At 38.9% G+C, this 15027-nt stretch overlaps 1 protein-coding gene across 4 annotated transcripts in view; it reads left to right on the forward strand.

The window, feature by feature from the left end:
- Window positions 1–15027, forward strand: part of slc7a13 (solute carrier family 7 member 13) — a 48054-nt gene that overhangs the window by 11579 nt on the left and 21448 nt on the right. For 2 of the 4 annotated variants that reach the window (XM_008108441.3, XM_003219568.4), the window contains exon 4: window positions 920–2643. In XM_008108441.3, the coding sequence (XP_008106648.1) occupies window positions 920–1153 (234 nt within the window). In that variant the 3' untranslated portion in view covers window positions 1154–2643. Of the gene's footprint in view, window positions 1–919; window positions 2644–6126; window positions 9356–15027 lie in introns of those variants that run through there. The other 2 variants (XM_062980213.1, XM_008108439.3) reach the window with 2 other exon arrangements.

Here is a 15027-nt window from a genome sequence, read left to right on the forward strand (position 1 = left end):
TATATTGTGCCCAATTAAGGTACTTTAAAAATGGTCCCTTTACAGACAACTGTCTTCCAGCATAGTGTTACTTGGAAATAGGTAAACAACAACATTGAAAATCCAGCCTAGAAAATCTCGTACATAGCTACAATCTCCCTAAATTGAATTAAGTAAGAGGCATTTTGGCATTCAAGAAGGGGCCTGCAATCAATCAGGAGCTCAAAATTTCCCCCATTGTTCCCCTTTTTGAAAACTGAACATTTTAAAGCCATATATCTAATTAAACATAAGCTATCCTCCTTAAGAATTGCCTTCACTGAACTGCTATTCCAAGTAATGCCCACCACAGTTTTAGATGGTTGTTATCATAATATGCTATGCGAAAATAGACTAGCATGCATCTGTAGCCAATATAAAGTGGAAGACATTATGCATTATACGTATGTTAAATTGCCCTTTGTATAGTGACTCAAGAGAAAGATATTTGAAACCCTTGTTGATAAATGAAAATGGGAACTCTCTTGTAAAAACAGCTCAGTTTCTGTGGGGTGAGTCCAATGAATACATAACATATAAAGTGGCCCCTTTTGCTTTGGCTGGAAAAAAAATCAGAAGGAGAGACTTAGATAAAATTGCCATCAAATATCATAGAGACTCAAAGTGCTAATTTGACACTCCCAGTTGTATCTGTAGTTATCGATAATTCTCATTGTTTTTGTTCTTCATGTGAGAATGCTGATGACCTTTGTTTGGTGTCTTTTGTTTCTTGTTTGCTCTGACGGTACTCTTCAGTGCATTTTGTGCCTTTTGTCATGGCCTTGGGTTGTATAGTAAAACTATTTGATTGATATATAAAAATTATTTTCTATGTTTCCTTAAATGATTCTTCATAAAGATGACTTTTGCGTTCTCAAAATTTCTGTTATATATTTTGCAGGTTTTTTTACCAGTTGCCTTTGGGATGGTGGCAGTTTCACTGTTCTTAGTTTTAGCGCCTGTCGTCTGGTCTCCAAAGATGCAGTATGTATATGCCTTCCTTTTCATGGTTGGCGGTCTTCTCTTATATCTGCCTTTTGTACATTTTAAAATACATTTTGGACTTTTTGACAAAATTACCTGCTACCTGCAGTTGCTGCTGGAGGTTTCACCTGCTGATAACAAATCCAACTAATGGCAAAGGTGCATATTTTGGAGCGTTAATTGGAAATGAACCGTGCTTGGATCCAGCATAGTGTCAGTTTAATATGGCATTTCTAGCAGCTCCTTTCAGCTGCTCAAAAGTAGATCTCTTTTGAGTCATCTTCTGGATCCAAGATAAAAATCTTTGTTCATTAAATGATTAGATCAATCAATCCATTTCCTAGTCATTCAGCTGTGACTGAAGGAAACCATATTATCTGTTCTGAGCCTCTATGGTGGAAAAATTAGATAGCAAAATACATGCTCAGCAGCACTGATCTTTTCTCTCTGATTTTTTTCATTACCCTCTATTTCTTTCCCTTTCCCTTCCCATTCTCTCTAAATTTAGACTGTAAATTCCTTGGGGATAGGGGCTCTTTGCCGCTGTTGTGTGAAAAGGCTACATCTTTATCAACGACTTTGCCTAAATAAGTTAACTACATCGCTCATCATTTGGCTTATTAAATGTTATTCCCAACTGTGCTTATTTAGAACCATTTTTCATCTCCATTCTTCCACTTACCCTCAAACCAAAGGAATTCTTGAGAAATCTCCAGTTGTTTTACAACTTTAAGTGGGACTGCTGATTGGAGACGTCTTGAAATAGCTTCTCATTACGATAAAGCGCACACAGCACTGTTCTGTGCATGTTTACTCAGAAATATTTCCCACCGAGGTCAAAAGGGTTTGCGCTCAGTTAAATATGCATAAAATTGCAGCCAGATTGATCTTGTTAAAGAGAAATATATACCCTGTTCCCAGTTGGGCATTTTAAATAAACAGATTAGTGTTATGTGTTGTCAAAGTCTTTCATGGCCAGAATCACAGGGTTGTTGTGTGTTTTCCGGGCTGTATGGCCATGTTCCAATAGCATTCTCTCCTGATGTTTCACCCACATATATGGCAGGCGTCCTTAATATACCTCACAACTTCTGAGGATGCTTGCCATAGATGTGGGCAAAACATCAGGAGAGAATGCTTCTGGAACATGACCATACAGGTCGGAAAACACACAACAACGTAGATTAGTGTTATTCTTAGCTTGTTCAATATACAGTTTAAATGTTCTATGTGTATGTGAATGAGCTATTCGTTGAACTCTAAATGTGGAGCTTGTTTCCAAAGGAACAAATATTACAAGAGTAAAAAAACATGCTGAGGATGTGCATTTTTTACCATAAAATGCAATTTTCCAGGCCCTGTAATGCATAATATTCTACTCCTAGCCCACAATGTGCTGTCACCTATAACTCATTTTTCAATTGTTTTTAATTTGATACCTTTTAGAAACAAACTCTATAAATAGTCCATGTAATTCAGACATAATATTGGCAAAACAATGTTGTATGTGCACATAAACAAGAGCTGAGTTCCACCCCTTCCTGGGCTGTCCATACAACAACTTCTATCACAGGGTACTCGTGAGACCCATCATTTTTTAAAAAAACCAAGAATTAAAATGGTCGCGCAAATCTATTGTAATTGTGTGAAAGGATGTCATATTGAAGATGGAGCCTGTTTGTTTTCTGCTGCTTCAGAGACTTCATGGAACAATGCAATCAGTTGACAGTAAGACCCCCATATCTGCAGGGGTTACATTCCTGACAAGACTGCTATTAGCTGACGTTGTAGGTATTTTTTATCATTTTATGTATTTATACCCCGCTTTATCTCCCCTGAAGGGGACTCATGACTGAACACAATTATTTTACCTGGTTTCTACTCCTGGCATACCATAGAACCACCTAGAAGATTTATTCTGTAATATGCTTTTACTGGAAACTACTATAATATTGCTAGGTCTTTAGCAAGGTTTGTTCAGACAGGGTTTGCCTTTGACTTCTGCTAATCCTGAGATTGTGTGATTTGCCCAAGGTCACCTGTCCTAAATTGCAGATGTTATGTTGCTATGGTTTTAAAATGCGACCATTGTTCTAGAATATGTAATGTTAAAGGGGTCCATCTATATGCATTAGAAAACAATTCAATGATAGGTGTATGTGTTAAAAAGATGTGTGTGTATTATTTACAGTATTTATATTCTGCCCTTCTCACCCCGAAGGGGACTCAGAGCGGATCACATTATGTACATATAGGGCAAACATTCAATGCCCATAAACACATCAAACCGAGACAGAGACAACAGACAGACAGACGCAGAGGCAATTTTAACCTTCTCCTGAGGGGATGTTCGATTCTGGCCACGGGCGCGGGGAGGGGGGGGCAGCTGCTTCATCATCCACTCTGATGGCACTTCCTCGCTTCCTCATTCCAACGTTGTAAATTAGTTAAACTTTCCTCCCCACTTTTATAAGTGGTACCTTATTTCCTACTTGATAGATGCAACTATCTTTCGGGTTGCTAGGTCAGCAATGAGCAGGGGCTCTATATATATATATATATATATATATATATACACACACACATATATATATATATATACGGGTGCTCACCCCGCCACGGGCTGACCTCGAACTCATGGCCTCATGGTCAGAGTGATTTATTGCAGAAGCTGTTTACCAGTCTGCGCCACAGCCCGGCCCCAGTGTTGTATATGTGTCAATCAACACTGGCTTTGCTCTAGACTGAAAAGGAACTACCAAAGTATTGAAACTATTTTGAAATTATAGTTCAGTACCTTGGGTAGCTCATTTACCTCCTCACAGAAAAATAAAGAGGACTCCCTGCTCCCAACACAAAATATACTGTCTGCTTCTAGGAAACATCAATGGGGATGCATCAGTGATTGGGATACTATTACACAGATGTTAGAAAGTACTTTGTAAAACAGATTAGTTACAATTGCAGCCCCCAATCCCACATTAATTCATTATTATTATAGTTACATTTTAAAAGCAACTTTTAAACTTTCACAGGACCCCATGAACCCCTTTCCAGAACCCTTTCCTTGAATCTCTAGGTCATCCAGTGCACTCAGTGATCAATTTTTTTGTGGAAGTTGATGAATAGATGAATGCTGGAGGAATTCAAGATCAAATTCACAAATAATCAAATGTGCCCAAATAAATGGGGAGGGACATCTTTATTTGGAATATGTTACTTCCAGACTCAGTCATTATGGAATTGCAGGATCCACTGCACACCTTCTGTCCCCCATGTAGTTCACTAATAGGATGCCAGAAACCCAGGCTGGCCTGAGGCCTTTTGCTGTCTGAGGCAGGAAGAACCACTCTTTCCCAACCCACCTCCAAGTCAAGGTGCATAATACCCATATTTGACCAAGTTATTTTGCACCTGAACACACACAGACACAGATGTTTCCTTCTATGATAATAAAAGCACAATAAGTGATAATTTCCTACATTTTCATGTCTCTCAAAATCTTGTGCCCATCTCTCACTAATATAAGGTCTTGCCCTGCTGTTCTCTATATTCATTATGATACAGGCAGTTTTAGTCCTTCTTTCAAGTGTCTGATCTATGGAATTTGCCTTTTTCACAATTCCTGCACAGTTGAGGTGCATTTACATTGTATAATCAATGCAGTTCGACACTACTGTAACTGCTATGGCTCAATGCTATGGAATACTGGGATTTGTACTTTAGTGAGGCATCAGCACTTTTTGTCAGAGAAGACTAAAGACTTTGTAGAACTACAACTTGTATGATTTCATAGCATCAAGCTACACAAGTGCAGTTAAGCTGCATTAATTCTAAAGTGTAGATGCAGCCTTAGTCACCATTTCCCTGGCTGCTCCACCATGACCCCAAGATCTATTTTCTGAGCAATCACCTGCTGTTGTGGATATAATCCCCATGTTTGAAATGATCTTTGCTGAACTTCATTGGTCATTTTGCTGTCATTTTCTTATCCATTCATCAGTTGTGAAGAATGTTCTAAACGATTTTCTGATGGCCTCAATTTGAACCATTCCACTCCACAGTCCAGGTTATAAAGATGGCATCAATAAATATATTCTGCTAAATCCTCAGATGTACAACTTTGTTCCCCTGTAATTTTTACTTGAACCAGCACTTTTAAAGAATCCATAGAAAGTGATCTCCAGTCACACCAAGTGTATTGCTTTTCATTGTTTTTCCCCACACGCTATTTCAGTTCAACGACTAATTGGATATTTGGCTGAGATCAATAACAGACAACTCAGAACTAGAAATTCTTATTCAATCTAAGCAGAGAAATAATACACCTTTCTGGAACAAAACATTTGAACAGGGAACATAGGCGATTCATTACAGTGGGATTTCTTTGGTGCATTAGAAAAATGGAGCATGTCTTTTCTTGACCTGAACCAAGGAGGGCCAACTGTGGACTTTCAGATGTCTTTGGGATGCAACTCCCATCATAAAACATGAAGGCATTTATATAGAAATCTTTCATAAAGAAAACTCCTTTTCTACATGGAAAATGGCTCCCTGTCAGTCTAGTGACCTTTTTAAACATGCTGTTTAAATTGCTCTTGCAATGGGATGCTCCCACCTTTCTTCTGCTGCAATCCACAAGACATTTTCAAGGGAATAGATGATAAGAGGCAATATAGGCAAGTCCCTCTTGTTTCAAGAACCAAACCTTTTGGATGTACACTTTAAATTACAGATCAAGTAACAGCTCTGTCTATGTAAGGGACACCATATGCAGTTATATTCTCTATATATCTTTCTTTGTGTGTGTGTTATAACTGACAGTTGCTGGCAATTTTCTGGTCTGTCTTCTCAAAAATTCGTATCCCTGCTGATGAACCTTCTCTGGGGAATTGAGAATTACATTTCCACTAATATATGCCTCTCCTTTACTTTTGAGAGTTGAATGCAAAGGAAAATATAGACTGCGGTTTGAAGCCAGGGTTAAAACAAACAATAAACCTCCATGCACATGTGTCAACACAATTTTAATATGCACATTAACTTCTATTCAGGCTTTTCAAAGATTATGTGGGATTTGTTATGGATTACGAATAATAGCTGTCAATCTGCTTTCCCCTCAAGCTACTGGGAATTAAATGCTGCACGTCTCACAGGGAAACTGCTGGCTGAAGAATGGTCATGCTTAACTATAAGGAAAGGAGGAAAGAGCCCTGAAGGAAGGAAACTTGAGAGAGCTTTTCTATTTTGGAATGCATGACTTTTGCTTTCACATCATGAGCCGCAAGAGTGGACACATTTCGGAAAGGTTGCACATTCCCATAAATAGAGTTGAGTGCTCCTCCAGATGTTGGACTGCAGATCCCATAAGTTTTAGCCAGCATAGCCAATGGTGATGGGAATTACATTTCAACATCACCCAGAGGGGCACATATCTTCCATTCTTGGTTTTAGGGAAGATGTAAAAAGGCTTTGTCAGACATAGATCTGGCAATACGATAAAGCAAGGCTAAGCTAATTCTGAAGCTCTTTCGACCTATGCAAGCATTGCTACCATCCCATCTTAACATCCCAAAACATCACCAAATCTCCAGAGTACATGAAGGTGCTTACCTGTCAAACGATCAAGAAGCCTCAGAAGTGAAGCTTATTCTTAGCATAGCATCTGTTGTCCTGGATACATGTTTTTCTAACCCCCCCCCAACACACACACAAACCTACTTTGGTGTTGGACTTGTCCTAAATAGGTCACTGGAAAAATCTGTTCTATGTGAAAAAGGAGAAGGATCTACTATTGTTTATGCCTGTGTGTGTACCTACATAGGATCTTCAAATACAGTTTTGTACCCAAGTTATTTCTCCTCCTCACAATGCTTTTTTGTGGTGTGTCTTTTGGATGTAACCATCAAGGTGGGAACTGTTGCATTACTGAACTCCGTAAGTCACATTGGAACCCCTTTTACACGGAGCCAAAATGCTTTGGATACAAAAGAATTAATAGCAATACTTAAATGGAGGCCAAAAAGAAAACTCAGGAAGACTATTTTCAGGTATCATTTTTGTGAATCATTTCATTTTTGCAATTCTTTTCTTTATCTTTTATCATAATCCTTTCACCTCAAATCCACATGTACTCAGTGCCCAAACCTATCCCTAAAGGCCTTTTTGGAAAAGAATATGTACCTCTAAGTGGCTATTTCATATCAGAACGAGTTTCAGGTTTTCTCTTCCCAAATTGAACCTTAATTGTAGCATTATAAAAGAGCTCTGAATTGTGTGTCTTTTCACATGAATGCCCTAGAAAACTATTTCCCATCTTTGTGAATCACAGAACATTTAAGAACAAGGTAAGTGGAAAATTCTATCTTTTCTTCATGACAAAGAATGTGTGGGAGTCGGATACATGAAAATTGTACTCTTCAAAATAACTAGATCATTACTTGCATGGCAGTGGTCCTATTTTTTATGGAAGGAGGTGCATGGAGAAGGCAATAACAATTTATGCTAATTTGTTACAAATATTTCTGCTCAATCTTTACGATTTAAGAAAAAGATTTAGGGATGAGAATTTCATTGGGAGGCAACAGGATATTGTTTCCTTGGTATACTATTCATCATTATAATGTATATACCATACTATTGATCATACATTTCAAATAGTTTTTAAATGTCTGCTTTCTCAGAGAATTGAATTATGTCCCTGTATCTGACAGTGAATCTTTCATAAATGTTTTCCAAGAATACTTAACAACAACAACAAGAATGCTGAACCAACAGGCATATCAGATTTAATAACCAATAAGGCTGAGCGATTGTTTTATGGCAATAGTAATAAACTCAACACATTTCTAGTGGCACTTTGCTCTTTGACGAGATACATGCTAAACTGCAGCAAAATAATCTTAACTGCAGAATGGAAAAGAATTTCACTTGGTTTAAAATTGTCCCCCCACCCTTCTCTCCCTTAAAAGCACTACTCATTTACAGTGCAGCAAAATATTGGCAAGAGCTCTTAAGTAAGAAAAACGATGAAGGGCGAGTAAAACTGCCTATTGAAAAACAATCAAAGTGTTCATAAAAGAACATTCAACACAAAGAAAAGCCTAACAGGAACCCAGAGTCAATATTAAGAGCTTCATCAAGAGACCTTGAAGTAGGGAACATTTCTTATTAAAGAGTGGTTCTGATTATCCCTTCCCTTTTTGAGCAAATCGATTTCCGGTAGAATTTACACGGGATATTAAGACATAATGTTACAGATTATTGGGAAAGCATGACCTTGAACATCCACCTTCACAGAAATATTTGTAATTGGTTTCTCTGTATGTGTACAATTTCTGTTACTGTGCAGGCTGCAACCCCCTTATTATCAAACCTCCAGGAATATGCAAGTGCCTGTTTGGTTAAGCGCTATATTGAGCTGCTAGTGCTCATTAAATAAAGTAGGTCACCAAGATCAGATTTTTATATAAAAAATGACATTTCTGACACAGAAAAACATTTCCTTTTAGCCAATTGTCTTCTTGAGCTTTTATGCTGTCATTGCCTGAACCCTGGGTTTAAATACCCACTTAGCCACAAAAATTACTGTTGACCTTGGATTAAGTTGCTTTCTTTTAGCATAGTTTCTTTTACATCACAAGGTTGTATGGGAATATGTGGGGTTGGAAGAAAGAACCAAGAGTTCTTATGAGGGAAGATGGGGTATATGTAAATACAGGCTGGCATCCAATTAAACAGCTACAAATGTGCAAGCAAGACTTAAATATTCATAACCGGTGTTCATGAAGAGCAGGCTGAGCAGGCCAAGTCATGCGACAGGTTCCCATGCGACAGGTTGTATTATATGTAGTCAGGCCGAGTTAGCAGTCTGTCTAAGATATTTGGACCAGCTGAAGTTTATAAACACTTCTTAAAGGTAGCTCAAGTAGAAGGCATTATAATAATCTAAACAGAAAGTGACTAAGGCATGTGCTACCGTATAAGTTATACAGGCACATCTGTTCAGTTTGGGACTTGGAGGAGCCATTTATGGTTTCTGTTCCTCAAGCCCATCCCGAAACATAGTCATGAGCATCTACCTGAAAGCTCTGCCTATTTATGAAGAAAGTTTCTCAATGCTGCTTTGAGAGTCTTATTTTTGGCAGCAATTGTTTGTTGTCGCCCAGTTTAACATCCAAGATTGTTCCTAATGATGGAAAACTAGAAAGGACAAGTTAGAATCTTCCGTAAGCATCCACAGCAGGTCACATAGCTATTACCATCCTCAAACAGGATGAGAAAATGAAATGTCACTAATGGAACATTTGAGGTACCGATCAAAAGTGTTAAATTAAAGCTAACGTCCATTAAATTATATCCTCTCTTCATTTGTGTAAGATCTTGGACTTTGGTCATTATGACATACTCTGTACTCCCAAAAGAAATAAATTAACTGAAGCTCTCCTTCAAGCTATTGAAAAACACAGTCCTATAAGTATAATTCTGCCCAGCAGGAATTTCAATTAAAAAGAAATTACTTTAGACCCATTTTCTCCAAGTCTAAGAATTCAAAGCCTAATGGAGTAAGATCACTTCTCGGGAGGTGCTATGGCATCTGTTGGAAAACTACAAAAGAAAAGATAGTCTCTAAACCAATATTTTCTGCAATGGAAGATCTACTTCCAGTGTTATTTTGTCAGATCTTGCCACTTCTTATGTTTCATGATCTGAGCTAGAGCTTTTTGGTGTCATTTCTTCCCAATTATTTTTGTTCAAAGGCTGTTCCCATGAAGTCTAACAGCTCATACATTGCTTCCCTGAGGGTTGCCAATGATGAGGCTACTTTGGAGGGTTGACTTTTAACTAAAGATGCTACAAGTCTTTAAGGATAGGTACATGAAAAAAGAAGTCCCACTCAAAGATTAATTCAGAAATTCAAGGTGAGCACAGTCCTTTCTGTTGCTAGCATCTCTAAAACTGTTCTCACCTTGAAATTGTGAGCCATTTGTGGAATCTCTCCTTCCACTTTTCTCAAACCCAAGAAGTCACTTTAGGTATGGAAAAAGGAAGGGAACAGCAATTGATAGCCATGTTTCTTGTAGCTGTTTTCTTTTTCTAAGACTAGTTATCCCAGAAGGAGACAGTAGCATCAGTTTTAAGGCACATCCACATAGCTTGCAAAATGCGCAAGCTCCTGCGCTTTTACCTGAGGCATCCGAACGACAGCTCAAGTAGCAAATTCACTTTCACTGCCATATATTCCAGTTCAAAGCAGATAGTGTGGGATTTTATTCAGCTGTGTGGAAGGGGCCTGAGAGATTTAGCAAAAGCACAAATAAACCAATAAACCATCCCATGGTTTTCCCTTGCCTGTTTTCCTTTTTGTAGAATTTCATCTCCTGGATCCCTCTACCTCATCATACCTTCGGCATCGGCAGCACTCTGGTTCACTGCTGGGCATCAGGAAGCCACCACCGCCACCACATGCCTCACTTCACGGGGCTTCTCCAGCAGCTCTTCACACAGGGGGAAGCGTGGAGCATGTGTGGAGTGTGTGGCTTCCCCCATTGAAAGAATGGCCACACGGGAAGCTTCCCATGTTGCCAGGGTGGTGGTAGCACGCCAATTGCAACCTCCTTCACCTACGGTGCTGGCACAACATTGTGTGGTTGAAGCTGGCTGGCTTCGTGGATGACCAGAGCTAGACTGATGTTTGCCAGCAAATCTAGCCCCATATGATGAGGTTACAAGTCTGGATTTTATATGACAGTGTAGAAGGGGCCTCAGTAGTCATTTAAAGCTTCCTTGCAGAGGCTTTAATAAAGATGTTGGCATCCAAATTTCTAGTGTTTCAAAGGATGAGAGTCTGCTAAATGGAAATAATTAGTACTTTAAACTCTTAACATTTTTAATGTCTACATTCTCTTGGTGACATCTTGGAGCCCCGGTGGCGAAGTGTGTTAAAGCACTGAGCTGCTGAACTTGCAGACCGAAAGGTCCCAGGTTCAAATCCCGGGGAGCGGAGTGAGCGCCCGCTGTTAGCTCCAGCTTCTGCCAGCCTCACAGTTCGAAAACATGCCAATGTGAGTAGATCAATAGGTACCGCTCTGGTGGGAAGGTAACGGCGTTCCATGAAGTCATGCCGGCCACATGACCTTGGAGGTGTCTACGGACAACGCCAGCTCTTTGGCTTAGAAATTGAGATGAGCACCAACCCCCAGAGTCAGACATGATTGTACTTAACGTCAGAGGAAACCTTTACCTTTACCTTTCTCTTGGTAACTGTGTCTGGATTTTTTTGGATACCTAACCACATTTCTAAATGCTGAACCAAATGTTTAAGTTACCAGTATGCTAGGAGTTTTGAGAATGAAGGAAAAGTGTATGGTGTAGGAAAGAATTCATGTTTGGAAGGGGGAATGCCCTCAATTTGCCACTCACAGTAGGTATATTGCTGGGCCAGTAGTTGTTTCTCATTCCTTTGTGAGAGCATGAGGCTGGGAGCAGGCAAGGTAGCACCCCTGGTTAGTCCTACCTGCCACACATTGCCTGACCGATTTCCCATGAGTATAAAGTAGGAAGGAGAGCCATGTTTAAATACTTGTGCTCACTGGTGAGTAAGCAGGATATAAATAATGCTAACAAGTGTATGAGACAGGTTAGAGATTCTAACTGACCTATATAATGTGCAGAACCATATGAAAACCTGAAGAAAGGCACCCCAGATCTGCAAACTATATTTTCCTAGACTTGCATGACACCACAGATAATAGAAAATTCTTTATTTCCAATAGAGCCAGTGTGTTGTAGTGGTTTGAGCATTGACTATGACACTGGAGAACTAAGTTCAATTCACTACTCTGTCCTGAACCTCACTGAATGAACTTGGGCAAATCACATACTCTTAGCCCCAGAAAGCCCTATTTTAGGTTCACCTTAGGGTCTCAATAAACTGGAAATCACTTGATGGCACACACCAACCACAAATTGTTTTCACTGTGATGGATGATTGAATCGTTGCCAATTTGGAAGCCGCTCTTAGTCCCCTTCGGGGTTGAGAAAGAGCAGGGTAAAAATGCAATAAATAAATATAAATAATAATAAATAAATGTGATGTAGGTACTGAGAAGACACAGCTTGTGCCTTCTTCTCGTAGTAAAAAAAAAGTGTAACTGTGGATATGTGATACTGCGTGTATTGGTTCCATGGATACAGTGGTTGTATTATACTCAAACTTCACAGGTGAAGATCATTGGGATTTCAAGATTAGTGGTTATACAAAAGGCTAACCATTAGAAATCATTTTCCTTTAAAAATGTATTTGGAATCAGAAATTCTTGCTGATCTATAGCAAATTACTGAGAGTTTAGTCATAAATACACAAAGGGAGAAGCCCAATTGAACTCAATGGATTTCCTTCCCAGTTTATAATTTTACAGTTCAACTTGGACATTAAATACATATCCAAGCACTCACTCCTTGAAATCCCACTGATACATTATGGGAATGGTTGCACTTTTTCAGGCTTTGCTTTGGGTTGGAAAGGGAAATCTACATCTAAAGAACCCTTTTCTCCAGTGCTTTGCTTCCTATATGGCTGCTGAGAGCCCATAGTTTCCACCATTTATACCTAAATTGTTATAATGTGCTTATACTACAACAGGATGTCAATAATTGTTTTCTTGGTCACCAAAATATTACAAGACAAATTCAATGGTTCTAACTGGGTTCAGTTTACCAAGTACTTTTAAAGGAGATATGCACAGGATTTGTGTGAACATACTGAAATCTCTAGGTGCTTCTGTGTAGGTTGACCAAAAGAAAGGATCCACTATCTTTGCTCTCATATTTTAGTTGGTGAAACAAAACACCAGCAAAGCTGATGCCATGTAATAACAGTCTCCTATTTTCTACTGAACAAGCCATGTTGCAAGGACCATTTTTATTGCAACCATGGGCTGGTGATTATATTTCATTCCAAAAACTATATTGTACTCTGGAGTACTCTTGCCACCTCTGCTGATGAACTCTGTCTCAGAGAGCAATCAGCGTTATATCTTCAAAGCGACTGTAATTACATGGAGACTTCCCCCCATTCCATTTCTTCTGCTTTTCTTATTGATTTGCTACTCTTATGCTACCTTGTTACACATCCTGGGTCACCCAAATCAACACTCCCAATAAATTGGCCCAAATGACCAGTATTAAACAGTCCCCAATGGAAGTGGTTTGTTTTTCTGCTTAGTTGATTTTGCACTGGGGGAAAAAAAATGAGATTCTGACAATGAGTTCAAAACAACCCTCGAGTAAACAAAAAGAAAGATAACTAATTCTAAAAGGCAACTCATCCTTGAAATCACCACAATTGATTTTATCTCATTTGTGGTCAAAAACTACTTTGTCTTCTATAAATGCAGCCTTCGGCAGTTGGTTTCTAAAACTTGTCTCCTTAAATAAAGTTGCTGGTGGAACTTGCTGAAAAGCTTAAATTCACATGGTTCTGATATGGTAAGTTGAAGTTTCTTTAGACTTCCTTTGAACTTAGACAATGATTTATTCATAGTCTATTGGGTCCTACACAGAACTGCACCACCCAAAACAAATATCACCCCACTTCTTGCCTACGTCCTACAGTATTGACTGTCTCCTATGCTATTTATCTAGAACAGTGGTTCTCAACCTTTTTTTGACCACGGCCCAATTTGACCAGGGACCACTTGAACAGGGACCACATGACCGGGGACCACTTTGACCAGGAACCACTCTTCAACATTAGTACCAAAAGGGTTACAAATCAGTTTTTGGTCAATTTTAGGTTAGGTTTGGTTATTTGGGGTGCTGATTCAGAAAATTGCATTGGATAGACCACTTCAGCTCTAGTTTCTGAAACAGAACATATGCCATTCAGTAGTCGCCATCTGCTCGCCCAAAGAAAACCATATTTAATAATCTATAGCTGATGTGGTCTATCCAATGCAATGGTCAATTCTGTGTAAAGGAGCAGAAATAAAATTAATAAAGTAAATAAATAAAGAGGAAGGAGGTTCGCAAACCAGATTTTTGTTCTCGCGGCCCACTATTGGGCCACGGCCCACAGGTTGAGAACCACTGATTTAGAATGAAGTTCAGGTCAATTTGCTTTTCAGAAAAGGAAACTGGTCTCCAATAAGGATACTATATGTGAGCCCAATTCATATTTAAACTTATCTCCTTTAGAAATGTTAATTGTTTTGTCAATGAGGAGGAATCTCTGAAACAGAAATGCTGAGTCCAAATGTCTGAATAACCTTCAGATGAACAATCGTTAGACCATTTCTGTAGACTTTTTTCCTTCTGTATAAGAGAAATCTCTATGGGAATGATTCCAATCATTTTTATAAAATGTGATCCAACTTCCACAGGAGTGACAGCACTTACACCTGTTCATGTGAAAACCCCAGCAACGATACCTCAGAGCTTTCGAAGAATGAAGATTCTGTTAAATATTCAAGTAGTATCTGGCCAGCAATACAGTCCCTTTCGTTTCTGGAGCTGCTGTATTCCTTATGCTAGTTGCCTATTACATATATACAGTTTTTTTCTACAAGTAAATTGCTCTCCAGACAAGTTGAACGAAATAACATCCAGAGTCCTGAATTTTAGATGTTTCTCTGAATTCCCAGATGCTGAGAAAGTATTGCTACAAATCACTGTTACTCCACAATTGCCCCCAGCTCTTCCATTAATTTTGTTTCCCTCACATCACTCATTTCCATTCTTTTCCATGCTGCTCATTGAGGCTGTCTATAGCTTGAAGGGAGACTTTCAAGGCCTCCTAGAAACATTTTAGTTCTGCAGCTTTTTAAAAGTATAGTTCTCTGTGACATGATAATCATGTTTAAATATTTGAAAAGATGTAATATTAAGGAGGAAGCAAGTTTGTTTTCTCCTGGTCCAGAGACTAGGGATACATTAACAAACTGTAGAATTAATGCTTTTTGACACCACTTTAACTGCCATAGCTCAATGCTATGGAATCATAGGAATTGTAGTTTAACAAAGCCG

The sequence above is a fragment of the Anolis carolinensis genome, chromosome 4 (assembly GCF_035594765.1).
Source record: "Anolis carolinensis isolate JA03-04 chromosome 4, rAnoCar3.1.pri, whole genome shotgun sequence".
In the NCBI taxonomy this organism is placed as follows: domain Eukaryota; kingdom Metazoa; phylum Chordata; class Lepidosauria; order Squamata; family Dactyloidae; genus Anolis; species Anolis carolinensis.